The sequence below is a fragment of the Myiozetetes cayanensis genome, unplaced genomic scaffold (genome assembly GCF_022539395.1).
Source record: "Myiozetetes cayanensis isolate MyiCay16 unplaced genomic scaffold, myiCay2020 scf2-11, whole genome shotgun sequence".
NCBI lineage: Eukaryota > Metazoa > Chordata > Aves > Passeriformes > Tyrannidae > Myiozetetes > Myiozetetes cayanensis.
Window position 1 is genome coordinate 107,837,008 of NW_026087411.1, and position 27,874 is coordinate 107,864,881.

The 27,874-nt window shown below is 38.8% G+C and overlaps 1 protein-coding gene across 3 annotated transcripts in view; it reads left to right on the forward strand.

The window, feature by feature from the left end:
• KLHL29 (kelch like family member 29) overlaps positions 1–27,874 on the forward strand; it is a 390,114-nt gene that overhangs the window by 293,852 nt on the left and 68,388 nt on the right. For all 3 annotated transcript variants that reach the window (XM_050316135.1, XM_050316136.1, XM_050316137.1), the window contains one exon: positions 24,025–24,163. In XM_050316135.1, coding sequence (XP_050172092.1) covers positions 24,025–24,163 — 139 coding nt within the window. The remainder of the gene's footprint in view (positions 1–24,024; positions 24,164–27,874) is intronic.

Genomic DNA, 27,874 nt, shown 5'->3' on the forward strand with positions numbered 1-27,874 from the left:
TTCCCGTAAATCAACTTCTCTATCATATTTTAGGCATTAGAAATTCTGTTATCACACCACTGTGGTTAAAATTCCCATTGCAAATGGCAATTGCATGTTGTAGGGTGTCTCAGATGCCTCATCCGTGGTGCTGATGTTGCTTTAGTGCTAATAGCAGTATAACTTTGTCAGTATTAACAGATGCAGTGGCTTATCTAAGCCTATCATTACAGTAGCCATATGCTTGCCGGGAAAGTGCAGTATCCTATTTCACAGAAAGTTAAAGAATTATTGACGGTTTAAGGGGCAGCATTGTATATAGGGACATACCATAGTGAAAAAGTTATCTGATGGCTTAGATTTATTTTTTCCTGTCGAGTTTAAATTGTCAACACTCCTTGTAATAATAAAAGTCTTTGCATGGAGAGGACTATAATTTAATTTACTACTGTGAATATTGATTCCTGGATAGTACATTCTTTATCCTGCAGATGACCTAGATCCTTGGTTCCCTAAGGGTTTTGAATAATAACAGCAGCAAAATGGTCTGGATTACATAAGAGACTTGATGGAGATTAGTTACTTTCTCTGCTGACATTTTAATTTTATTCCTTTAATTTCTTCCTCATATTCCTTGTCTTGCTTTGCAAGTTGGAAACCACTGTCAGATTGATGTTGATGAGCACTGAGTGTTTTAAGCATCATCCTTCCCAGTCATACCAAACCTTATGTTCAGAGTAAACCAGAAAAGGCCACGTTCACTTAGAGACGTGATTTCATTTCTCATGAATTGAAATAATCTTCATAGAGATCATTTACTCCAAGTCTCTTTATTAGAAAGATGGTTGTCATGTGCTCCTGGCGGAATTCCCTTGCAGTAGTCATCATTGTGTAGGGTTGCATCTTCTTTAAAAGCAGTGGGAAGTATTCCCACAATGCAGAGATGATGGAGTTCCCCTTGGAATCCACAAAATCGACTGTTGCGGACTCCAGTCGTAACAAGAAAGAATAAGAGCTGCAAAAGTAATATGAGATTCTTGAAAATACAGGGACAGGCAGGAAACAAGGTCAGTGGAGGGAGAGAGAGAACGGTGTGGGAGGGAAGATGGGATGAGTATAACAGTTGCTTTCTGAATCCCCAGTTAAGGGTACATACAGACCAAATATTCAGGTTTTTGAAGGCTTAGTGGTCACAGGAACCAGTCAGGGTATTGAGAGCCTAAGAGAATTATCAGGTCTTTCAAAATTCTCTGTCTACCCACAGGAACATGGCAGATTTCTATGTGGAAAACCCAGAACAGAACATGACAAAAGAGCACAGTTCCAGCATAAAACAGGCATTACTTCAGCAGGATTTTTAGCAGTATTCCTTTGCCCAGTTATTTTGAGCCACTCTAAGGCGATTAGAGCGGCTCGTTACCGACGCCGAGGAGCTGAGAAGGCGAGTTGTGTTCCCTTTTGAGGAAACTGTCACTATCTCTGCGTGAGCTCAGATGGAATTGAATAAAGGTCTGTTTTGTGCTCAGAGTACGGAGCGAGCCCTCTTTTTGCTTTCAGTGGCTGGGGGTTAATACAGTCAGCTGGGGGACCTAAAACCTGTTTCCTCCGTCTTGCAGCCGTCTGCTCTGTGAGCTCAATTGCAACAGGAGATATTGTATATGTACATTAAAGACCTATTTTCCTTGTCCCTTAAGCATTTCAGTGCTACCCACCAAAGAAGCTGTTACCTAATTTAGTGACTGTTTTCTCCTTCAGACACTTTCTAGTCAAGGACCTGATTAACTAGAACTTTAAGATTACAAAAATCTTTCATCACCCTTATTAGAAAGAAGTAGGAAAGATGTAATTGCCTGGATAGGGTTTGTGATGGGCACATTTATTAGCATGGAAGATTTCCTATCTATAATGAATACATAAAATTGCTTTTATATAACAACAGAATTCTAAAAATGTTGTTAAGGCTCCTGAAGTTGTGTTTTAATTTTGTCTAAAATGAAACAAAAAATCTGACAGTACAGCTCTGTATCTGTTATGGACATAGAGGAAGAAATTACTTTATGTGGGAAGTGATAAACCCTCTAAACCCATCTCTGTCTGGCACCACAACTGAAATATGAGAAACAGATTCTTTGAATAATTGGAAGGTATTTTTATTGAAAATTAAATTTTCAAAGTTTTAATAAGAGACTTTTAGGTCAGAAGGTTATGTGGTTTGTGTACCAGGAAAACCAGGATATTTGACCACAGGTTCAGTTTCCAAGTAGATAATGACCCCAAACATCCTTAGAAATAGTATAGACATTTAGGAAATGGTATAATGAAATCTGAAAAGAAATTCAGGATGGAACAGCCTGGATTTTAGTCATAACCTCAGCCATTTGAAGCAGATGCAGCTTTTATTTCATTCAGCACAGTCGCTGCTGTTCCTTATATATCTCCAACGCTTCATATTGCACAGTATGTTCCTTCAGCACAATCTTCAGGCAAAGAGAGAGAAAATCTAATAGTTTTTAGATAGGTGTGGTTTCTTAATTAAGTGTTGCAACTTGAATCATCAAATAAATTTAAATTTTAGTCCTAGCAGTACTCAGTGTTATTATTGGACTCAAAAATCTAGGTCAGCCTCTTAAAAGATTCTGGGATGGAGGCATGTCAGCACTGGGCAAAAGCATTAGCCATTCAAGCTGCATGTGAATATGCAGAGCTTCATATGAATTTTTATTGCGTTAAAGAAAAGGGTTAAGGAAAAAACCAGAAGGGTTTGGCAGAGGAAAAAGAATATCTGGCGTTTGTAAGCAACAGGATTTTGCAATTTAGCCCATATGTTAATGGCAAAATGAGCCCTTAAAAGTATTCTTTTCTACAATACTTCATTTATGGCTACTGGTTAATAAGGCTACTCCGATTTCAATAGCTGCCTTAATTTAAAATACTACCTTGATTTTCACAGGAATGGCTCTTATTCCATGAATAAATTATTACTTTGTCACTGTTTTTGTCAGCACTATTAACTATGGAATATATTCTGGCTGGTCATTTTAAGTGTCTTCCTTATCAGTATTGTGCCTGGCATTCATTATCCTCTTATCTCTCTTCCATTTCTCTCAGTAGAGAGGTAATGGATTGATTACTTTCACTGCTATATTGGTCAGGATGTACAACAAATTCTCTTCAGCTCTACAGCTCATTCATCATGGATATCCTTTAATCCCCCATCCCTGAGTTTAAACGTTTCATTCTCTTCATATATATTGGAAATTATTAGCAAAGACTAGAATCCAAGCAGTGCATCTTTTATCACTCCTTTACTGTAAAACATAGTCACTGAGAGTCTGGGGGTGGTGTCTGTCAGTTATACTGCTCAGGGGGGTTTAAGTGCCACAGAGCCACTAATTCAGCAGCATTTGCGTTTTCTGAAATACTGACTTCTGTGCTGCAACTGAAGAATTACTGAAAAGAAAAACCACAAAAAGGGTTCTTTGTGATGTGATGCTCCCCAATGTGCTGCACATACGTATTGGTAGTAACAGAATCTCTGCTATATGGGTGCATATTTTTAATTTGTAAATGGCATTTGAAAATAAAGACATTTTTCTGATAAAAATTATGTGCTGTATGTTATACATACATACTGTATGGAAAACTCTGTTAGAGTGAGTTGAATGGGAGTCACAGGATTTCCTCACTCTAGCAACAGGAGAACAGAGAGTAGGAGTGCTTTCCTTGCCTTTTCTTTTCTAAAAAACTTGTTCTTCCTGGTAAAACTGTTATTGCAGGAGGAATCCAGGAGGCACGGACCAAGAAGGCAGAAATATGGTAGGATGAGTTGAAACTGAAATTATACATAAAGACTCTCTTAGAGATAGAGAAAGAATTTGTTTCTTCCTGAGGTATATGAAGGGCACACACAAAGACACTGTACTGCAAGGGAGGTTCCCCTGCACATAGCCATGTATAAGACATAACTCTGCATCTTAACTCCTCACCCTCCTGAAGGTACATTTGCTTCCCTTGTTGTTGGCATTGTTTCTGATACTGATGCTTATGAATCTGGTCTGCACCCAGATGCTGATGTGAGGTTATACCAGCAGCTCTTGTGCAGGAAGGGCTTTAACCCACCATTTTTGAAGGCATCAGCTTCATCCTAGGGACAGACAAATCTTGACTCCAAAACCAGTGGAGGAAAGAAATATTCAAAATCTTACAAAAAAGTATTAGTCAAATATACAGAAAGACACCAGTCAGTACAGATTCTCTATCTCTGAGGAGTTAACCCTAAAATCACTGATTTGTGTCTCAGTCTGTGTTACAGTCAAGCCCTTCCCGAGTCTCTTGCTAAAGAGGGCTTCCTGCAGTACAGTGAGGTTCACAAACAGCCTCTCCAATGCTTTTCCCTCATATCCATGTCCTAGTCTCACTCTCCTCATCAATAAATATTAAAATCTTCTTAGAATTATCCCACACTGGTTAGGACTGATAAAGAGCAGTGGAGAAATTAAAAAACTGATAATCATGTGGTGGCTTGGAAGAGCAGCAAGTCCACTCAGAGAGGGGGGTGGTACTCATGTGTTTGTTTTTAAATAGAAGAGGCATGATATCAATAAATTAGAATCATGAGTCATCTGAAATGCTGTCAGTCTTTAAGTGACAACAGCCATGATGCCTCTGGATAGGGAAGGAGGAGGAAGAAAGGAAATCTTCTAGGCTATGATTCTAAGGATCTGCATTTGAGCACGTATCATACAGCACTGTAATAGACTACAGAGAATAGACCAAGTGAAACTGATCCAGTGTTCAAAGATGTAAAGAGATGGAAATTTACCTTTTTTATTTAAGGCATAAATAGTAAAGTACTGACACATTTCTACTATTGCATCCACCCACTGTAAACCACAGAACTGCATTTTTTCCTAAAGAAAAGGGAGACAGTACTTGTTTCTTATGACAACACACTTCTTAACATGAAGTTTTGCAAGAAAAGTAAATCACATGTCAAGATCCTTTAAGGCTGTCCTGCCTTCTCAATTAAAATTTAAAAAAAAAGTGCTTATCATTATACCTACATTCAGTCTCTGGGGAGACAGTCCAGAAGGAAGATTGTATCACTTCAGCTGGGGAGTGAAATCTCTGTAAGCAGCCCCTTGCCTCTTTGACATCTCCTCTTAGATGTCTTGTCAGAGTCTCTGCCTCTGACATCTCTTTCCGATGTCTTTTGTAGTTGCTTGAAATGGAACATGGCCAAAAATTAATTTTCATCCTTCCCTATGCCCGTTTTATTGTTATAAACAGTGCTATTATCATCCCCGTCTCTCAGCAGTCAGCATGTTCACAGTTACAGTTCTGAATGTTTTACTTGCCAGAATTTGTCTGGTCAGATCAACAAGGTTTTTGTCACTGCTCTAGAAGTAATTAGGAAGGACAGATTTCTCAGCAAGAGAGAGGCACACAAGCAAATCTAGACCCGTGTTAGGATCCGTGAAGGTTACTGCTTAAAGGGAGAAGATTTTTAGTAGGGCAGTAGAGCCCAACAGAGGGAAAAAGAATCTTTCTCTCTATGCTGTTTTAATTTGTACTGAAACTATTAATAGCCCAGGCTTTTCTCATTTCCTGTATTTTTCACAGTGTGTTGTCCCTTTCTGCTTTTCCTTCCACCAGATTGAAAGAAAGAGTTATTTGTTGTCTTTAGAAATGTCATTTGTCCTGTATCACAGTATTTGATTTCCTGGCACCTTTTGCTCGGCTCCGTGGGGATAATGTTGTGTCTCAGCGACCCCATCATATTGTAGTACGACACTGAAATTCTTTCAGGTACGTATGAGAGGGAGAACTGCTAAGAGTTCCATGTTGTACTCTCCCACAAAGAGCACTCTCTATTTCAACCCATCATTTATTTAACATTTGACAGCCTCCTAAAGGAAGGGACGGTTATCCATGCACTTAAATGCATTTTGGAAAGGTGAAATTCAGCCTGTATTACCATCAGTCACTCTGCACATCCACCTTATTTGACTGATTTCTGCTAGTATTCTAATCATTTCAAAAACAACCCTTACAGAAGTCCTACTTTCAGTCTGTCATGCCTTTGAATACAGCCTTCAGGCTCCAGCATTCATCCAGAAATCAATTATTCATTGTCCTTAGAGAAGACTGACTTTAATCCTCAGGACCTGGGACAGAGTTGATGCCATACTGTTTTGGTTTCAGCTGGGACTTGGGACTGAGAGCTGAAGGGTTTGTGTTCAGGGAGCTGCAACCTCAAAGGCAAAATACCCAGTAAGTTTTTGGGTGCTCCACTCTCGAGTAGTGCTGATGCACATGCACTGTATGTTACTTTAGAGTTTGTGTCCATCTCAGTCCTCAGGCAACCTGAATCTTGTCCTTGGTGATGACATTTCTGCTTGTCCTTTTGGTTTGAACTCAGGTATCTTGTTTCTTTTATCTATACCAGGATCACTTGAAGCTCAGGTGCCATCCTCTGTTTCATATCTGGAGGGGGACCCAGCAGTTGGTATTTCCAGCTGAGTAGTGAAAAATAACGCTTTCTGCTTTTTGAGAGTGAGGAACTTCTAAATTATCATCTCTTCTAAACTGCTACCTCTGCCATGGATTACCTCTGTGACCTTACCTTATTTTATTAATTGTATCAAAAATATATTCAAATAGATGCATCGAGTTTATCATCAGGAGCTGGTAGTACTATTCTTAATATACCAAGTTCTTTATTGAGAGACTAAATATCTTTCTTCCATATAATTCCTGTCCACTGATTCAACAATTTTGAGCATTTTACATGTTTCTACTTTTAAGTGTCTTCTGAGTAAGATGAGATTATTAAAACCAAATATGAATATAGCATAATTTCAGATTGAAGAAATAATAGCCCAATTTTGTTGAAAATACACAATTTTCAAGAAAGTAGACTAAAATACAAAATATTTCTTTATCAGCATTGATATTAAAATATGGTACTGAATTTCTGATTGTTTCAATGTCAGTTAGAAATGCTAATTCAAATAAATTCAAGCTGAGAAAACAGCTTTGAAAACTAGCAGTTAAAAAGAGGTCCACAACCATCAGTGAATAGGATATGGGAGAATTAATGCCATCCTTCTTGAAACAGGTTGAAAATGGAAAACTGAATGAGTATTAGCACTGTTCTTTAAAAACATGCAATACAATATTCATTAAGTTTTGATCAGGTGTTTTACAAAGGGGGAGGTGATTCAGATCTTTTTTATAAACTGATTTTTTTGTAGGAGCATTTTACTATTAGATGATTTGTTCTCCTAGGAAAATACCCTTCTCTTATTATATTCAGATTAGGCTGAGACTTAGCCTAGGAGATTTTGGTTTTTGCTTTCCTAGAGCTATCCAGAATAACTCTCCTCCTGGTTTCACAAGAACAAACATGTACAGAGTGTTTACCATAGGAAGTTTGAGAAGGCTATTATCAAACTCTGAAAAAACAGATGCTGAACTTCTGCTTTGTAATAACTTCCTAATACAGTATCAGAAAGATGCAAAAGATCTGCCTGGAGACTGACATTTAGCTATTGTGCTCTTTTAAATTAAATGACAGCTCATACAGACGTACCAGGGCTAGGTGTAGAATCCTGTTATTTAAACATTGTCAAAGCTTGAGTTTAATTAACTCTAATTCAGTGTAGTTTCCCCATCCTTGCATACTCTTTCTGTCTTTCTTTCACTCCCTCTCTGTCTTTTCTTTCTGCTGGCCTTGAAAGGCTTTGGAGCACCTGTCAGGGTTACAGTGGGATTTCAAATGCTTTCGTTCCTGTTGCTGGGTGGAAAGAAAATTGCGTCCTGGCAGAGCAACTTTGAAGCATTTCACTGTCAGCTGGGAGATTCGGGTTGCAGGGTAAAGCTGGAGTGTTAAGTCCCAACCTGGCTGGGGCTCTTAATGTTCCAAATGATGTATGGGTGGTTTCAGAGCCACCGTGCGTTGCTGATCAAAAACACAGAGGTTGTGTTTGGGCCAGAGCCAGAGTGAACAGGTTGTTTGTCAACTTCACCATCAAATGAGACAGCAGAAGGTGCCTCTTGTTTTTACTGGAAATCATAGAATCATGGGCTAGTTTGGTTTGGAAGGGGCCTTAAAGATCATCAGGTTCCAACTCCCCTTCCATGGACAGAGAAACCTTCCAGTAGACGAGATTTTTTCAAAGCCCCATCCAACCTGGCTTTGAACACTTCCAGGGATGGGGTGTCAACAACCTCTCCAGGCAGCCTGATCCAGTGCCTCACCAACTTCACAGTAAATAATTTCTTTCTTATATCCAATCAAATCTATCCTCTTTCAACTTGAATTCATGTCACAGGAAGGTGCCAGCAGGGTCTGGGGCTCTGGCATAGCGATGCATTGAGGATCACAGTCCAGCTGCAACAGGGATGAGTAACACCTCCTAAGAAAATCAACCAGTAGCAGATGGCAAGGGGGGGTGAAGCCATCAAGTAGTGGAGTGGCATAAACCCCCATAAGGAGATCAAAGTTTTGAGTTGCCTTTCATTTGGTGCTCATTCAGATTGTTATTTTTGGAAAGAAGTAGTTCAGATTAAAGAAAAGCATTCCTGGATGCTTTTAAATAAATAAATGGCCTCCTATGCATATCTAGCTCTCTTTGTCCTCTCCTTGAAATGCTACTGCAATTCCTCAGTCTCTATGTATATACGAGTTATTACTCTATTTCTCCAGTGTGATTTTTGGATGAAAAATATTCCTAGGCCCTGTATGGCAATTCTGTAATGAAAGTTACAGTGGAATAGGCCAGGAACCAAACAGTACCCATGAAAGTTTGCTTTTATGTAGCTGCTATTCAAAATCAGTCATCCAGCCTTTAGGTCGTAACAGTTTTCCACTTCAGCTATGCTTAGTTCAACAGCTTGGTTGTCTAAAATAAACACTAAGTTTCCTCTTCTGTTTGAATTCCGCTTTCTCTCCTTGCATTCAGTTCACTTTCTTTTTCTTTCAGAGTTTTCAGAGTTTATATGGCTTCAGAAGCCTCTTCAGTTTCTCTCAGTGACTTCTCAAATAGTAAAAAAAGTCACTTGCTGATTTTCCCCAGACCAGGAAACCTTTTTTTGTCCTAATCAGCTGCCAGCATGTGCTTGGTGTCCTTCATGGCAGTGGCTTCTGTCCCAGGTGCTCCCTGGCCACTGGTAGCCATGCGGGCAGCCCTCAGCAATCTCTGCCTTTCAGTGGATGAGCGTCAACCCAGCTGGATCAAAGGAGCTGAAAAATGGGACAGCTAATCAAACCTCATCAGCTCCCCTTCCTTTGTACTTAATAGAGAGAGATGGACAGTCCTGGGGGAAACCCAGCTGTGTTGAAACAGATGTCCAAGGAAGCGAGAAGACTCCCCCGCTGGAGGTGCCTGTTTCTGTCTTCAGAAGGAGCCTGGAGACCAAAATTAAGGCTAAATGCCTTTTACACAGTTAAATGTAGATATGATGAATTTCAGCCCAAAATATGTACCCTCTGTAAAAATATGCAAGTGTGTTTATCACAAATCAACTTTAATAAGCAGTATTTTGAGGGGTACTCTCCCATCCTCTACCTGAGGGACTAGTGAACGCAAGGAAAGCTGTCTGCTGCCATGCTAACAGAGGTGGACTGAAACAACTGTCAAACCTGACACATCAAAGATCTTTCTAGTATTTTACAGCCTTGAATAAAAAACAATCTGCTCAGATGTTTTCCTTAAATATTTTGCAGATTTTCCAAGAATGCCCCCCTTCTCATTTAAAAAAAAAAATTAATAAAGATAGAACAGTTATTTTTCCATCACTCAAGAACTGTGATTCTTCTATTAAAAACTGCGATTCACATGAGATACCATTAATGCTAGGAAATAAGACTGAGCTAACAATATATATTGCCAGTGTGTGTATAGGGTATATGTGAACTTACAAACTTGAAAATGGGTGTACAAAATAAATGCTTCAACTTGAAATTGATAAGAGGGCAAGAGGTGTGTTACTTTCCAGTCTAGTGGAAAATGAATAGGCATGTACAGAACATTGTTGTCCTTTGTTGGTTTTTAAGGCACAAGAAGTGATTTGAAGTGTAGTCTTGCTTTAATGCCATTTAGATTCCTCCCACAGTAATGTCAGTGCCTTCCCTGTGTCTGCGTGAGCGTGTCTACCTAATGTTTCTATGAAAGAAACGTAGTTCAGCTGGTCAAAACTGTTTTGTTGTGTTACCTCTATTCATGCAAACTCTGAATTTTCCATAGCTCAGTGAAAAAAAAAATGGGTTTAAGGTTTCTTGGTTAAGTTTCCATCAACCCATCATGGCCAGTGCTTTAGGTCATGTGTGGTGCTTTGCTTTATATGATAGAAGGGTGACTTAGTTGAGTTCAAGGAGACTTGAGATGATGGGTCAACATGTTCTGTACTGTGCCAGGAGGGCATCGTTGTCAGGCTGGTTACCCCTGTGAGCCGTTGGGACAGCTGGAAGTCATTCCTGGAGGGATGAGCTCTAAGCTTAAGCACAGGACCACCAGACCAGCCTGTGTTTGGTCCTGAGCTTAGCGATGCCCACACATCACCGTGCTATGTTGGGCTGTGTTTCTGTCGTGCCCTGTGTCCTTTCAAAGTGCTGCTCCCCTGCACTCCCTTTTGTGGTCTGGAGGTACCTGGTGAGGTGATACAGGCAAGGGCTCTGGGGTGAGCCATCGAGCGTCGCATCGTTCAGAACATGAACCACATCCATCTATGAGGAGGTGAGGGGGCAGTTTGCCTCATGGACTCAGTGCTTTGATTAATCTATTCAAATATTAACATGCCCGATGAGGTAGACCAAAATATCCTCTTGATATATAAATATTCATACACTAACATCTGCCACATCTGCATAGTTATAACTCTGTTTTCATGGGAGGAAAAGCATCTCTTTGAGGAAGGTCCAAAGTAGCAGAGGGTTTCTCTCTTCATACCTGTCACTTAGGAAGCTGTGTAACTTTTAAAGATCTCTTATACTTGCATTATTTTAGAGTTAGCCTGGTCTACAAGGATTTAACTCCAGAATAACTGCTATTAATGTTCCTGCATCACTTTTACTATGTGTATGTGAGGCAGTATTTTTTTCACAACATAAAACAGCCTCTTTGAACATTTGCAAGCTGATTTCTGCCACTGGCACAGTCCTGAAACAGCCACGCTTTGCACAGTTAATAGAGTCAGATTTTCCTTATAGTCTTGAACTCTACCTTTGGCCCTTAAGAACATGCCATTCATTTTCTATGGCTTGGCACAAGCCCTCAAAACTACACATCCTTTGGGGGTTTGCCTTTTTGTTTTTTAAATGTTATTTTATTGTCTTGTTTTACTTCATTTGTTGTGGTTCTTCTCCAAGCTGTCTTTTCACTAGGTTTACTCCTAGCTTCACTTCTCTGAATTTTTGCTTCTAAGTCTACTTGACCTTCTTCTTCCAAGAAAAAAAAAAGGAAAATAACCCAAAAATATAGTCAGCAGCCCTGTTTGACAGTAGATACCATACAAATCTGTAGCAGATAGCATGTTAGTTACTAAAAAAATAAGTTTTTTTAAAGTTCAGCATACTGGAAGTCTTTGCAGCTTCCTAATATTTGACATAAGCAAGATATTCTTTCAGTGCACCACCAGATATGCACAGTGAACATATTCTCTTTTTGCTTTCAAAAATGACTCAAAAAAGATTGTTCTTTGGGCAGATTCAAACTTTTTCATGTATTGAATGTCTTTTTTCCCCTTTCAGAAGCTGTATTCAGTAGTCCACAATTGTTTTTAAAGAGTTATATTCATTTTTGTCCTTTATAGAGTGAATACTAAAGACCACGAAAGAATGGTTTGGGCTACTTCTTGGGTCCATCAAGTACAGAGCAAGGAAAACATAAGAATAACTGGAGTTTGCACCTCCAGTTCTGAACTCTGCCTTCTTTTACTCAAACTGGTATTAAAGATTGGTGTGAAAATGATGTAAAATTTGTGTGATTAAGACAAGAATGGTACAGTCCCCTCTAAAAGGGGATGTGTGGCTTTTGTGTGAAGTTGTCATTGCAGGCTATTCCCTGCAGAACAAACAGAGATTTAAAACTCAGATGAATGGCTGTTTTACAGAGCAGGTAGTTGTCTTCCAGCTACATCTTTTTAACCTTTGACATTACTAAGGTTAGTCAAAAGCAGTTTGACCCTATTATTTCAAGAGAAATCATTATTTGTCTTTATGACAAATTACAGATAGGTTAAATTTTCAAGAGCTGTTAAGTCTCAGGTTCAGAAGTTATTTAGGCATTTTGAAAAATTTAATCTACATTTTCTGGGGTTTTGTTATAATTTTTTTTCATTTCTTAGAGTTCTTGCAGATAAGTACCCTAGAGTTGCTGCTTCACCTTCCGTTTTATTTTGCATTTACAGTATCATGAATCTTTAAAAAAAAAAGTTGCAGCCTACACAAATAACACTTCAGTCCAGCAATTTGGTGTCCTTAGGAATGCACTGAATTATCTTAATCACATTCTTCAATGATATATTACTACCTTTAAAATTACTGCTGGGAGAATATCACAAATGTATAAGAGGGAGCAGAAGAATAAAAATATAACAGTTAAAGGAAAAAAGAAAGATTAAACTAAAACCAAGATATAAGTTAAGCTGACTAGAAAATTAACATTCAAAATCAGGAAACCAAGAAACAGTGCTCCTTTGATGTTATTGCAAGTGTGTGTCTCTATAACTGTATTTATTATAAAGTACAGTGATGGGGATCAGATTCTGTACCCAGTTACACTGGTGTGTTGGTTAGAGCTGGTAAACACTTCGTGTCACTTAAAAGGGCTTTGTGTCAGTTTAACTCCACGAGTTACTGCAGAGCTGTACAGTTAAAGCAAGCCCTGATTACAGCTAAATAGCTACTGCCTGATGGAGTATTGACAGTGTCTTCAGTGAAATAAATTGTCCTTGAAACTGTTTTTTCCTGTAAGATGCCATTTCAATCAGTTTTTTCCAAATCACACTAATTAGAAAAGTCATTTAACCATCATTAACAAGGTACATGTTTCCAGAAGTTGTTAAGAGAGATGATGTTGTTTCAAAATGTAGTTTATATTTGCTATCCAGTTTAATGAAATTTAAATAGCAAGTAGATATGATAGTTCATTAAGATGTAAAATGGTCAAATACACTATTTTCATTTTAGAATGTCATGCTTTTAATTATGTTGTTGCTATTTAGTACCAGAAAAACATTCTATTTTTTAGGTTAATGTTTCATATTTGTGTTATGATTAAAATGGTTTGACATTTTGAATAAAAATATACTAATTCGTTGTATTAATTAAAAATAATGACCTAGAAAAATGCTTCCAAAGTAACCTAAAGACGTCAGCGCAGTGAGACATGACAGTTGTGCCATATTGTCACTATTAATGACATTTTCTGCAGCAGTGTAAAAATGTGCATACAAATGAAAGGAAAAAAAAAAAAACTAAGAACCTTTTTAATTTTTAAAACTGCCTATGAGATCTTCTGTCCACTGAAAGGGTCACAGATACTTGGAAAGACAAAACCAGCTCTTGAAATATTGACATTTCATATGAAACGTAAAGGGCAGCTTTTGCACAGGTAGATATTTGTTCTTTTTAAATATGTGTTAGCCTTCTGCTGCCGGAGAGGAGAGGGCGAGTACGCAAGAGGTGAAGGCACGAAGCCTTTCAAGTATAGCCATAGATTTTTAATGAGTTTGTTCCCAGGAGTTCATTGGAACATATAAACTGCTAGTACTATATACTTTATTTAAAGTACCACCATAAAAAAAAAAAATATATATATATATATGAAAATTAATGGATTAGAGAAATTAGAAATAATGAACAAAATTATAATAAGCATTGCTCCTGAAACCAGTTCAGACGTACAGCACGCACTGATTAGAGACACCAGGTTTTACTCAGTGTCATAGGGCAAAGTGTCGTCAAATTAAATGATCACTGACTGCTTTCTCCTGAAGAACGCAAAATGAAAATTCAAAAGGCCATGGACAATAACCGGTGGTTATTTTATTTCCCGTTCTGCATGTCCCTTTTTGGAGCTCTCCTCACTGAATTTAAGGCTGCCCTTTTTGAGGAGCTCAGAGGCAGCCCTCTTCTCCAGTGTGGTAGTAAGTCTTGGTTTTGTGTGTCACAGATCAGTGAAGTAGCTTACAGAGGGACATCTAGCAATTCCCATCAAGGATGTATCTAAATTAAACCCTGTTATTTTCAGTTTGCCTGAAGTGTCCCATATCCAAAATCCTCATGGTTTCAGTAGCAGTTTTCACAGGTACCTGTGAAAGGGTACCCAGCCCTTCACGTTTCTTTCATTTCACTGTCTTTAGCACCCAGATTCGAAACTGGAAACAGTTAATGTTCTACTGTTATGTGGCTTTTCAGATCAGTGCAAGTGGCTTTATAGACCCCTGTCAACTTGCAAACTACTGTTGAGGAGCTATTGGTCCAGCTATTTCGGTCATTAGCAGGAGAAGCTGCGAGTATCTTAAATTAAAATAGATCTTTGATTTCCCGCTAGGACCTCTAGAGAAGAAATTTACTTCAATTCTTTCGTAAAACTTTACAACTTTGTCTTCCCAGTGCAGGCTGGAGCCCTGGTGAGGCTGTCATTTGAACTGGAGCTGTGTTGCAGCCTCTTTGTTCTCTCCTCGCCTTAGATGCCTGCGTGCTGCCTGCTGGCGTGCGGAGCGAGCGGGATGACTTGTGGTGACAGCTGTAAAGTTGCGGATGGGAGCAGAGAGAGGAAAAAAGCCCTTGTTCGGTTAGGAGGGGGTTTATATCTCTCAGTTGCCATAACTACACAGAAGGAGAAAAACATGCTTCTTTCATGCTTGTCTAGATTCAAAATTGCCTGTTGTCATCCTTTCATAGGTTCAGCACCTTTGCGGGTTGGTCGTAGTAGCGTTTTCGGATTATGAAATGATTGTGAAATTTGTATATTGCCTTCACAGCTGAAATTTTGACTTAATCGCCATGTTTTCTGAGGTGTTCCTTTGTTTTCGTTTGTATTTGAAATGTTTTAGCCAAGTCTTATCAACCATCTTCATTATGCAAAAGCCATTCAGCTCTCAAAATAGTCTTTATAAGCTTGCTTAATTCTTAGAGAGCCCATAAATTTTAATACTCATTAAATAAATCTTTGTCCTTTAATCTCAACAGACTTCTTTAAAGTATCTCTTTTTCTTTTTTTCTTTTTTTTTTTTTTTTTATAATTCTGAGTTTGGTAAGGCAGCTACTTTAACACATCCTGATAACTTAATTCTCTGTGAAAATAACAACATTTGCAGTTAAATGGTTTCTTACATTATCAGTCAGTCATGGCTCATATTCTCTTGCCATACTGTACAAACTGTTCAGGCAACATGGATGATAGGAAGTGACTTTACAAAAATATTTAATATTAATAGCAATACCTTCCAAAAAAGTTTGCTTAAACACAAAGGTTTAAAAATCCCTATTACAGGGAAACATGAGTTAGGCAGAAGTAAGAAGGATGTTTTACCAAATGTTTTTAAACAGCTACAACACTGTTAGACTTTGAAAACTTTACAGTGCTTAAAAACGTAGGGAAAAAACCAATTATAAAGTCTTTCACATCTTTAGGACAGGTAGAATCTAGAGATTCGAAATTATTGTAAGTAGGAAGATGTTCAAAGGAAATCTGACACAAATTACGGCTTTTTTAACGTAAAATACCATGTTCTTAAAGCTCAGGGGGCCTAAAAAATATCTTATTTATAATTTTTCCCAAACCTGTAGTCATTTGTGATTCCTAGGTAAGTTAACACCCTTGTATTTAACTATTGCAATTATTTCTGTACTCGTGAAAAGTCATGATTGCAGCCCCTGACACCTGCTGAAGCTGCAGAGCAGGGAAACAAGAGCTGGAGCAGAGTTGTTGGGCTGCAGAATCCCCCAGGGAGGACTGGCAGTGCTTTCTTTCTTTTCTTTTTTTTGTGCTTTGAACTCTTTGATTGTCAGGTGTCACACCTTAGAGTTGTGGGGTATTTTTACTCTAATACATATAATTTGCTCTGGATGCATCACTGATTTATTTTCAGAAACCTGTCTTTTTTTGTTTGTTTGCTTTCTTCTTTTGGAAAACAAGTGTTTTGTTTGCTGGCTGTATGAACACACATATTGATACACAATTTGTAGCTTTTGTTCTTACACCACCAAAAGTGATCAGCGTTTCACTGGTGCTGCCGTGTCAGGAAGCCTGTTGATTATCACACTCTTGGTTTCACTCTGGGTGCTTCTTGTTCAAAGCCTTCAAAACTCAGAAACGTTTAGCTAATGCCTTGCACTACATAAAGAGATCAAAAAGGTCTAAAAGCTATCTGCTAGTCTTCTGCTACAAGCAATTAGGATGATACCAAATCCTTCCCAGTCCACGTAGTAATAAATATTTTAGCCTTCCCTTAAGTGTGGATTGATATTCAGGGCTACCTGCTGGTAAATAAAACAATCAGAACTAAATTTCTCTTTGAATCTGGGCTATGCTGTGCTTCCAACGCTCACAAGATTATTTTTTTTCCTGCTCTTTTTGCCTGTCTCTCTCATTTTGTCTCCAGATAAAATTATTGTCTGCCTGGAAATCAAGTTACACTGCTAACTGACATAGTGGCATGTTATATGTGGAGAGGGGACCAGACTGGCAGTTTGCTGGGATCTCAGGGGCTTTGTTTGCCTTGGCCAATATAGAACTGGCTGCAGCCAACTTTGAATTTAATCAGGGATGAATCCTGAAAAAAACCCCAGCACATCCTGATATAGGAAGCTACATCTTTATCTCAGCATCTCAGTGGATATTTTTATACTGGATCCTTTGGTCTTGCTGCTTGTCCTTACATGGATCACAGTTTGTGTTGGAAAATTAAAGAGATCAGATTGTCCCTGTATTTTTTTCTCATTCTTTGCATCCATGTATATAATGTAAATGCAGTTCATTTTCAAAGCCAGTCACATACGTTCACTGTGCATTTGTAACCCTGTATGATTATAAATTAGCAGGCATGGATACCATAGAGGACTTTGCCTAATAAATCAAAGCAACAAAGGCATTCTAACCCCCAGACTCCCTTTTTTATTATTTTAATGCATAACTGTGACACCAAAATCTCTCCAAAGTTGCATTTAAAGTATTGTTTTTTAGAGATTAGGGGTGTAGTTCATCTCTGGATATAATCAGAAAATATGTTGAAATAGTTCTGTGGCCTAATATAGGGACATATCAACTCTGTAATGTGTGAAGGCAGCCTTGAGGTACCTCCTAATGTCAGTTCTAGTGATGATAATAGCCTGAAAATTGGTTTCAAAACATGATATAGTGACTTCTCTGAGTTTTTATGTGTTTAGAAAGATTCCATTTACACATAGATTTGTAGTTGTCTTCCTCAAGTGAGCAATCACCACAGCTGACTTTGTTGACCCTTTCTCATCATAATAAGGTGAGAAGAATTTGTCTATGTGAACAGTGAAAAATTATTTAGCACAATGGGGCATCTCATTGCCAACAATCCTTTGAGTAGAATTACCATAGACAGCCACATACATACGTGTTGTTCAGCAGGATTTAAAAAATATTTTCCCACTCTCCAGCATCTGCTACTGTTTTCTTTAGCAGCACAGGTGTCTAACAGTGTCAGCACAACTAAGATATAGACAGGTTGGTCTGCACTACAAATTCCTACTGCCGTAGCTCTATCAGCTCAGAGTATGACAACTTCACACCTTGCATTTCACATTGCTGTGCTGACAAAACCCAGCAGAAGATGACTCTCATTGCCTTTTGTTCAGAGGTTGGTGTAGCTGTGCCAGCAGTGATACCTCTCTATCAGCATATGCTCCATCTTCACCAGGGTGTGTAGCTGGGTAGCACAGACTCAGTAGGGCACGGCCTCACAGTGCTTCTGCAGTCAGTGTTGAGCTTTTCTCAGTTCATTTTATCTGGGCTTCAGGGCTTAATGAAAGCAAAATATGCAGGAGATAGCCACAAGCGTTGATCATTTTCAGATGCCTTTGGAGCAGGATGGTGTTCTGTGGAAACTCTGTAATAGACAGAGACTGTGAGAGGAGGGCTGGGCACACCAGTATCATCCAGACAGTATTTTGCACCTCTGTCCCAAGCCTTTGGCAGCCTTGGCACTGTCACAGAACAGAGTGAGAGTGTTTCACCATTTTTCTGCCTCCCCCATTTCACCAATAAGAATTCTTTCACAGGCAAGTCCCAGCTTTCTTATACCCCCTTCTCCTTCTGCTGTTGATGAAGTTCAACTGAAGTTGAGATCCAATAGGAAAAAAGGTGAAAGTATTTATCTGCAATAGATTAATTCTCACCTTCTGTGCAAAAAAAAAGAAATGACCGTCTGGTCTCAAGTAATTATTTAATCTCCCTTAGTAATCCCTGGGGAGAGACAGTGCATCCTACCTGGCTAAGCACACGGAACAGGTTGGGTTGTGCATGAGATAACTTCTGTCTCTATTCGACTGCAGAGACAGTCCAGGTAGCTGGATGTATAATTTTTAGGGTCCAGGAAGAAAACCAAAGATGACAGGGTAGTATTGGGTATTAAGAGAAGGTCCTTCACCCAGAGGGTGTTTGGGCCCTCGAACAGGCTCCCTAGGAAAGTAGTCACAGCACCAAACGTGCCAGAGTTCAGTTAGAGTTTGGACAGTGCTCTCAGGCACATGGTGGGATTCTTGGGGTGTTCTGTGCAGGGCCAGGAAATGGACTCAGTGATCTTTGTGTGTCCCTTCCAACTCAGGATATTCTATAATCTGAAATATCCTCATTTGTTAATGATTCCCACCACAATTCATTAATTTCCCTTTATTTCTCTACTATTGCCTTTCAGGCCAAAAGAGAATAAAAGACCTATTTCTTATCCTCAGTCCCAAGTAGGATGCTATTCTCCAGAGGAGTGTGCTTGTCTTCCCACCACATGGAAGCTGCTGTAGGAATGATATTCAGGGGTAGCTGATGTGACCCTGCAGTGGCAGGATGCCCCCAGGAGTGGAGAGCAGTGACAGCCACTATGGCACCAAGTGTCTGCTTAACTTCATCAGACTGGCCTGAGGAGGGAGCTGGACTTGTTATCTCTCTGTGCAGCTGCTTCAAACTACATATCAACTAGCACTGGGGTACACCGAGCAGGGTATGGCATTCTCAAGGCTTTGGGGTTCTCTGTGTGTCTGTGGATGTTGTGGTGAGGAGAAAGAGACTTGTCAAAAATGGCAAAAAATCTTGAGTTCTTGTGTGGTTCACACAGGATGGGTTCAGCATAGTAACCTCTCTCTGTCATTCACAGATCCTATTTGACTGCTAGATCTTGTGCTTCATAATTTACACATACTCTACCACCACCAAAATAAGCAAGTGTGGGCAGTGCTGGCACTTAGGGGTTAAAGTGATTGTTTTACATAACTAGAGCATAACCTTGGGAATTAATCTCCTTACTTATTAAGGCAAGAAGGTAATTGGATTTTCATCCTGGTAACTTTTCTTGGCTTTCCCACATTTTCTGTCCCAGTCATGAAAGCAGGAGGCTGGCTGAGCAAGTCTCTTGCACGTTCTTCACAAGAATAATTAGCAATATTTCATCAATTACCCTTTGCAGTTTTATAAAAGGTTAGTTTTTCCAAGTAAATTTTTAAAGCACTGTTTGTGAAAGTTGTTCTTCCAGATTTTATGGTTCATTACATTTTAACTCTGGCTGTCCCCTTTTAAAGCTTTATCTACTAGAATTTAAGTAAGGAGTTCTTTATTAAAATTGAAAAGAAACCTGAGAGCTTCCATGGTACCATGGGAATGTGCATTAGGGAGGATTTTTAAGTATCCAGTCTCCACTGTGCTTAAAATACAGAATAAATAAACTTGGGGAATAAGTTCCTTGTTCATTTTTATTTCTGATCATAAGTAATTTTAAAAAATATTCACTGTATAATTTCTTTTCCCCTTACTTGATCTACACTATTACACAGTTGTGCTTGGTCCTGTATTTGATTCAAGGCTTGTGGGCTCTTTAGTTTAATTTGTAATTTGTCCATTAATTAAGAAGGAGAAAATGTGGTGTGATGGATGAGCTAGGGACCAAGAATCAAAGCTTCTGAGTTGTTCCTGGCTTTGTTCCTGACCTGAGGAAAGTCACTTACACCTTCTGACCCATATTGTCTCTGGGACTCTCAATATAATTATATTAAATGCCCCCAAGAAATGATACTGAGGCTGATAATGGCAAGACAGAAAGCTCTGCCTTTCTCAAGCTCCACAGAGAGGTTCAGTTGCAGGTTTCAGGTCAAGTCCCCTTTAGGTTCAACCACTACATGCCTCATGTAATTTTGGGACAACATGGGGGTCCATAGTGTAGTTGTTTATGAAGAAAACATTCAACCACTGAGAATGATTTAGCATCAGTAGTGAGAAGGAGACAGAAAGGACTGGCTTGGTTTCTGCCATCCCAGAGTGTGTGTGCACCTGGGGCAGGAAGGAAAAATCGCTTGCACTAGTGATGTAAGAGCATTGGCTAAGATTCACTAAGGAGAGGAAACATCAGTCCTCACCCTGCTGGAACCTTGTGGCTTAACTGTCCTTACACTTCATTTTTACCTGGATCTCTTAAAAAAGAAAAAAATCAAATAAGGAAAAAAGAAACCCAAACAAACAAAGAAAATAAAGTCCATTAGAACAAAGAAACTAGAGGAATAAAAAAACAGTGGGAAATTCCCAGCACATACCTTTCTGAAGATTTCGGGAAATTCCATTTGTTGGAGGAAATGCTGAAAATTAGGAGGAGCCCAGAAGAGGAACTAGCAGGAGACAGCTGAGGTCATTTTTCACTGCCAGAACTGCACTGTGTTGTCTCTTCTTTTACAACAGGCATTATTACCTGGTGAAAAAATTTGTTTTGCAACTCATCCTGAGTCCTCATAAATCATTAATGCCTGGCTAAGCACAGTGTGAGCATTACAAATACTCTGAGAATGAGGGCCCATTCTGATATAACCTTGTGTCCAATACTAATGCCTGCTAGTTATTTAGTAATACAAAGGAGCCTGAGCGAGGAAGATCGATGAATCAATGCAGTCCCCTGACTTCCTTTTCTTCTCCACCTGCCTCTTCTTCTAGTTCAGAAACTGAGCTGCAAAAATTCAGGACTATTAGTAGTCATCTCTCTGTGGAGAGCAGTACAACAAGCTGGGGGGACAAGGAGGGAATCATGGCCTCTGAATGTATGTAGGAAAAAGAGGAGCTTCAGTTTCTGATTAGATCTCATTCTGATTTCTAGTTTTTTATGAGCCAAATGGCACCAGTGCTCCAGACCTGTTTTCTGGTTTGCATCCCTTAATAAGTGCATGCAGCATAAAACACACTCATGAGTGTAAAGAGCATAGATAGAAGCTGTGCCCAGGAACTGCGGGACTGGATGTAATTAAAGGGTGCTCAGTAAGTCCAAGTAATGAGCCTATTACCTGGGGGAGCTGTTTGGGGACTTAGATGCTCAAACCAGCTCTCACAGTATTAGAGATATGGCACAGAGAGCACAACATCTATAGGTGCAGTGATTGAGCTGTGTGTCTTGTTTTTCAGCATTCTTGACCACAATCAGGAGTTCAAGTCATGGATGGAACCCTTGAGCTGAAAGGCTCCTGCAAGGAAGGTCGTAAAGTCAGGGAGAAAATGGTCTTGAACAGGAACTTAGAAAAAGTGCATATGGGGATGAGGCAGTGGTTGGGCAAATTTGAGAAGTGGAGAGAGTGTCAGAAAGTTTAGAGGGAAAAGTAACTGTCTTTAAGGCATGAAATGATAGAAAATTGGTGGGGAGGAAAATGTTGTTGCTATAAATGAAAGTGGGATAATGGACCAAGACAGAAATAGGAAAAAAGTTATCCATATGTGAAAGGAGACAGAAAAATGCTTCTTCCACAATTGCCTCCAAAAATAAGTAACTGAAAAAGCACCTGGTGCTGTTCCTGTTAAACCAGAGACCTCAGTCACTTTGGCCCTAAATCAAGTAGAACATCCCTCATGCACAAACCATCCTTGGTCTTTACCAAGACCTGAAGTGTTCATGGTGCGGTCAGACTTCAGGCATCACACCTCCAGCAAAAGCCTGACACTTTCCTGCAGAGAACTGAACATTCAGACCCTGTTTTAGGTTTTGCTCGAAATGTATCATTGTGCTTTAGCTCAGCTGAATTTGTTAAAAATAGTCCCTGCTATAGCACCCACAGGACAGAGTGGTTTATTTTCCCCTATTATAGATCTGACAAAAGCCTGCTGTTATTTCTGTGCCCTCTCTAATGATCTGCTTGCTCTCTGGAGAGCACTGACCCATTTCAGCACAGAATAATTAGCCTTTCAGACACTACTGTGTTTCCATTAAATAGACATAAATGTGCAAGGTGACATTTATTTACTTAGGCCTGAAAAATACACACCACAGATGTTGGGGCTCAGGAGAACTTTGTTTTCTTTTCATGGAGCAGTTGTGTGTTTGCATGATTTTGTGTCATTTAACATTAGTGCTTTGCTGAAATGATTCCTTTTGAGTCTCCTTGAGGAAGCAGGAGAGCACAGAGATTATTTGGGTCTTCATTTCACTGTAAGGCCCTTTGGTGATGCTCTGGCAGCCCAGTGCCCAAGCCTGACAGTGGCTTTGAGCACAGTTATAGTTATACCCTGTTGAGGTCCCTTTTACTTTGTGTAAGGACTCTGTGTAAGGAACTATTGTTGATTTACAGATCTGTCTGAAGAGGAATGTGTTCAGGGTGTTACACTGAGAAAATGAGAACCTTGACCTATTGCAAACATAAAATAAACCCAAAGTCCTTTAGTATTTAAAATCAGCTCTTTTGTCATCTTGATCACTGGCTTCTGAACTGCCAGGCTATTGCCCAGGTGAAAAGTATATGATTCATCTTGATAGCCACTTGGGTCTGCAAAGTTGGAAGGAAGTCTTACCCTTAAAAGTCCAGGCAGCATATAAAACATGTAGGTTGCCTAGTAGTTCACATCCCTACATGGAGACGTGGCATGCTATCATTTCATTCTGTTAGCACCAATAGGCTGTATAAAAGGAGGCATCATGCAAGGTAGGTGCTTTATTGCAGGATGGAAACACTTTCATAGGTTATTTTAATCATTACGATTCTTTCATGATGTGTGAAAGTTGATTGTTGCTGTAAATGAAACCATTGAAGGCTAAAAAATAAAAATGCTGTGATGGTAAAAATCCTTGGAGTGCAAAAAATGGGAATTGCTATAAAAGGCAGTAATTTATTCTCTGCATGAGATTATTTTTTATCATAAGGATGCTTTTAAGCTAATTCTGAAACATATACAATTGTAGTCTATATAGCTGAGGTATATTGCAAGATGCATTGATAATTTGACTAATTTTTATGCACTGTAATTTATATATTATTTAGAAGTGCTGTTTTATTCTGTTAACTGAGAGGCTTAACACATTTTTACTATGTTAAGGATAAGTTATTTTTGCAGGTCTTGTGGTTTTATTATTTTGACCCATATCCAATTCATATTGCATCATAATACCATATTTTTACTAATATTATTCTAGTATGTTCAAAACTTATTTCCATTTGGATAGAAATTCATTAGCTCTTGATTTTGATTATAACAAATTATTTTAACTTTTCTGTGATAATGCATTCTCTGTGTTTCTGATTTGCTGATGCTGAAATATTTTGTTTTCATTTTTAACCCTTCCAAATTTAGGATTGTTTTTGCTTTTTTTTCTGTGTATATATATTTCAGTTGTTTAGACCTACTGGTTCCTGCTTTTTTCTTTTTCTTTTTTTTTTTTTAATATGTTATGTTCGTAACTTCTGACTGTCTGTGTTGAGCCAATCTTACCGACAAAAATATCAATTGTTTCCTGTTTCTCTACTTCTTTACAAAAAAAGAAAAATGAAAAGTAAAAAGTAAAAATAAAAAACTCTTAATGGGAACCCTGGCACTGTCTGTCTTCTCTGTTCTGCAGAAATGTTGAAGGAGTTGAACCAGCAACGCAGAGCGAAAGAGTTTACAGACCTGAAAATTATTGTTGAAGGCAAAGAGTTTGAAGTCCACCAAAATGTTCTAGCTTCCTGCAGCTTGTATTTCAAGGACCTGATTAAAAGGTTTGCCTTCCTTCCAGCTGTGATCTGCTCTGTTCTTTTGTAGGGCGCATTTGTGTCGCTTTTTTTTCCTCCCCTCTCTTGCAGGTTTATGAAGATTGAATCTCCTGTCACAGAGCCAGTAGCCATTCTTTCCACCTCCTCTGAATGTATTTCCAAACTGAGACTCAGATCCATTTGTTACACATCTGACTCGTACAGTGTAATTATTTCTGATGAGTAGAGGCTGGTTTTGGCCGAAGAAAGTGTTCCACCACTGAGAGATCTAAGATTTAAACTCCACTGCTAATGGCGATTCAGTCCACAACTAAAAACTATTGCTGTCAATGTTTTCAAGGGACTCTGTCACACATGACAAAAGTCAGTCCTTCAGGCTACAATAAGCCATCAGCGTTCAGGTGAACGATGCTGAGATGTTGTGCTAATAAAGCATTTGGAGTATTGTAATCCCTTCACCCTGAAATCTTTGTTACATGCTTTTATGTGACTTTTATGGGCAAAGGGATTGATACTTTTATCATTTGGGGACTTTTAAAAGAAGAAAATACAACTGATTAATTTCTCTAGAAAAGATTGGAAATAAGATTATTTTCTGGTCAAAATATAGCTTGGTCTGCATGTTGGACTAACAGTGGCTGTTTCATACAAACACTCTAGCTTAGGGTAGGTACAACATGTACATTTTCTAAACATCGTGTCTCCGCCTTCGCATTTTTCCCCCTCTGTTTCTAGCTGATTGATTCTAAACAGTGCATGATAATCTTTTTTTTCCATTACATTGATCTTTCAATTTGTATGCTTCATATACTTGCATAGGAATAAATTGGTACTCTGGTATTATTAGTAAGTTAGAGTAGCAAGTAGGGAGACAAAAAAACATGAGGATAACTTTCATTTTTCTCTCAATCATCAGCAAATTAATGCAGCTGCTGATTTTGCCTTGCAGTATTTTCCTGAGCAGACTGAGCCTGGACTGTGCTAAAAAATGGGATTAAAGAACATTTTGCTTGCTTCAAATCCTGTATTTAAATTTTGCCAACTAACACAATAGTGACTGTATTTTATTTCAGGATGGCATATTGGCTGGTATCTCCTTTCAGTGTATTGTGTCCTTTTGCACAAAGCTGGTTCTATAATTATGGATATATATTACATTTCTATGATATAACTGTACTGACTGCCTTATCAATTATTCATAAAAAATATGTTGGCCTAGGAAGTATGTCTTTTCCCCTCTGTAAATCTAATGATTGCTAGCAGTAGCTAAGCCAGATCTCTCCTATCCTTTCTCTTCTGTCTGCTCATTATTATTTAATTGTTAAGGCTACAGTATATGCTTTTTAGGGTGATAAAGAGTAGAGTCTGCAGGAAAAGAAAAATCCTAAAACCATCTTACAGAAATCAAATTACTGACTGGCCAAAGACTGTCATTTGGATTTTGCTGTGAAGACATCTGCTTGTGTGCAGAAGTCACCAGGCAGCATCTATTTCTAGAAGCACACTGGCAAATCTTGCTGCTTTATTATTTGGTTATCAAATGGAGATATACTTCAGATTGATCACCTCTTTAAATGCTCTGGAAAAAGACTTAAGAAAGCAAAACCCTACATTTCAGCATGTATTGTCTTTCAGCTGCTCACATAAAGCTTGCATGCATTATAACAAAAAAATAGTGCAAGGTTTAACCTGCTAACCTCACCACTTTTTGCCTTCTTTCACATCATCATCAGCAATAAATATTCCAGTGGTCGATTTGTGTCCACCATCAGGTCTCTCCATCCCAGTTGTCTTCCATCTATAACCTCAGCTGCACACATGTAACCTTGATGGAGACTAATGGAGTTGCACAGGTGTATCCAAGGCAAAAATACCTTTATTACTGATGATGATGCTTGAATAAGAAAAAATTCAGCTTGATGTCAAGTTGAGTTTGCAAAACTGTCAGGTGAGAAAAATAAATATTCACCTGTAAACTGAGCAAATGTGTCTTTGCGAGACAATAAACTCAGGGTTATGGGGTGGAATTTCTAAAGAGTTGCTTTTCTTAGGATATTTGCAGCATTAAAGCCTCATCCTTTTCAAAACTCCATGAAAGTCAGTTGCAAGAGTCACTCAGTATTTCGTAGGATCATGCCCTTAGTAATACAGAATCGTTATAGTTCACAGAGCTGGAATGCTTATAAATACAATACATCTATAATCCTCTATTGATATTTGTTAGCAGCTCCTTTGAGACAGCACTTAAAGCTTTATGTGATTTATATTGCACTCCCTGTGTTATTATAGAAATCAAAACAAGAAATGGCAGTTTTTCTTAAAGAATAAAAGAGATCTCTTTGTATTAAATATAATATAAAGGCCATTTCAATCAGTGCATGCTGGGGTTAAACTCTAATGTCATTCCAACCAAAGGCACCAGTGTGTCACCTGAAACATCAATGAGAAGGTGATCTATTCATGAAGGTGCTATGTACATTCATGGAAACATGCAGAAACAGAATCTTTGAGAATAATTACTTCAGCTTATTATTTGCCCCACAGGCTGGTTATTATTAACCTCATATTCTGTCATCGATTCCACTATGTGTTCAAGTTGGTATCTGATTGTAGAATAGCAAATAGTGTCTCAAAAGAATAAGAGAAATGTTCTAAACCAAATCAGATCAATTATTCCCTTCTCAAAAAAAAAAAACCCAAAATACTGACAAAAACCATAATAGAACTAGAGTTATTGCTCATCTTGAGGAAGGCTATTTGATGAGAATTAGCATAGCAGGGAAGAAAATATGTTGGTTTTATTGCACTGTATTGAAAAGATGATAACCACGTTTGATTGTCCAAAACAATTCTTAAGTTATTCATGAAACAAATTTGGTAATGAGAGTGCTCTTTGAAACCCCTTTAGTTTCTCAGAAAATGACTATAACTGTGCTGAGCATTCTGCTCCTCATCCAGAAAATTCCTTGTTCCGTGTGATTTATCTGCTAAATATATGATCCCTTTTGAGGTTGGGTTAGTCCAGTCCCGAGCCTGAGTCCAGCACCATACCAAGCACTGTGCTTTTGGAAACAGGCCATCCAGTTCCTGTCAGATGCTGCGCAGCATTTGAGCCTAAGCCAGGACTTGGTGTTCATCTCCCTCCCAGCAGCAACTGACCATGAAAAACAATCTTACTCCTTTCCAGTGCAAAATCAACTGAAAAGGATTAAGTGTATTAGGAACAGCAAGTGTGAAGTGTTCTTGATGTCTGTTCAATATCACTTTGCCCATGAAGGTGAGATTCAGGAGTAGTGTGGGGATCCATAAAGGACTACTGCAGTACAGGGCTTCAGGAGAACGTGGATGATAGGCAGCAGCTGGAATAGGGTTCTGTCCTCTAAATGCCATCACATATTATTTGAGTGCACTGCCAACCACATCAATACCAGTCTACTCAACTTTGGCCTTTTAATTTTCACCTGTATTTTAGATACTTAAGAAATCAGATCTCTCAAAGCAAAGGCTTTATTTATGGTACAGACAGTGAAGAGAAGCACCTTGAAGGTTTCCAGAAGGATCTTTTTTCTCCTAATTCAGGTTCCTATGTGCAGGCAGGTAGGTGATCCCCCTGGACCTATGAGAGGTGCTTGTCTCTGTCATTGAGTAACCAACATTTGGGTCCAAGGCTGGCATCTAAGGCAGGCTGACTCTGATCTCACCTTCTCAACTATTGCT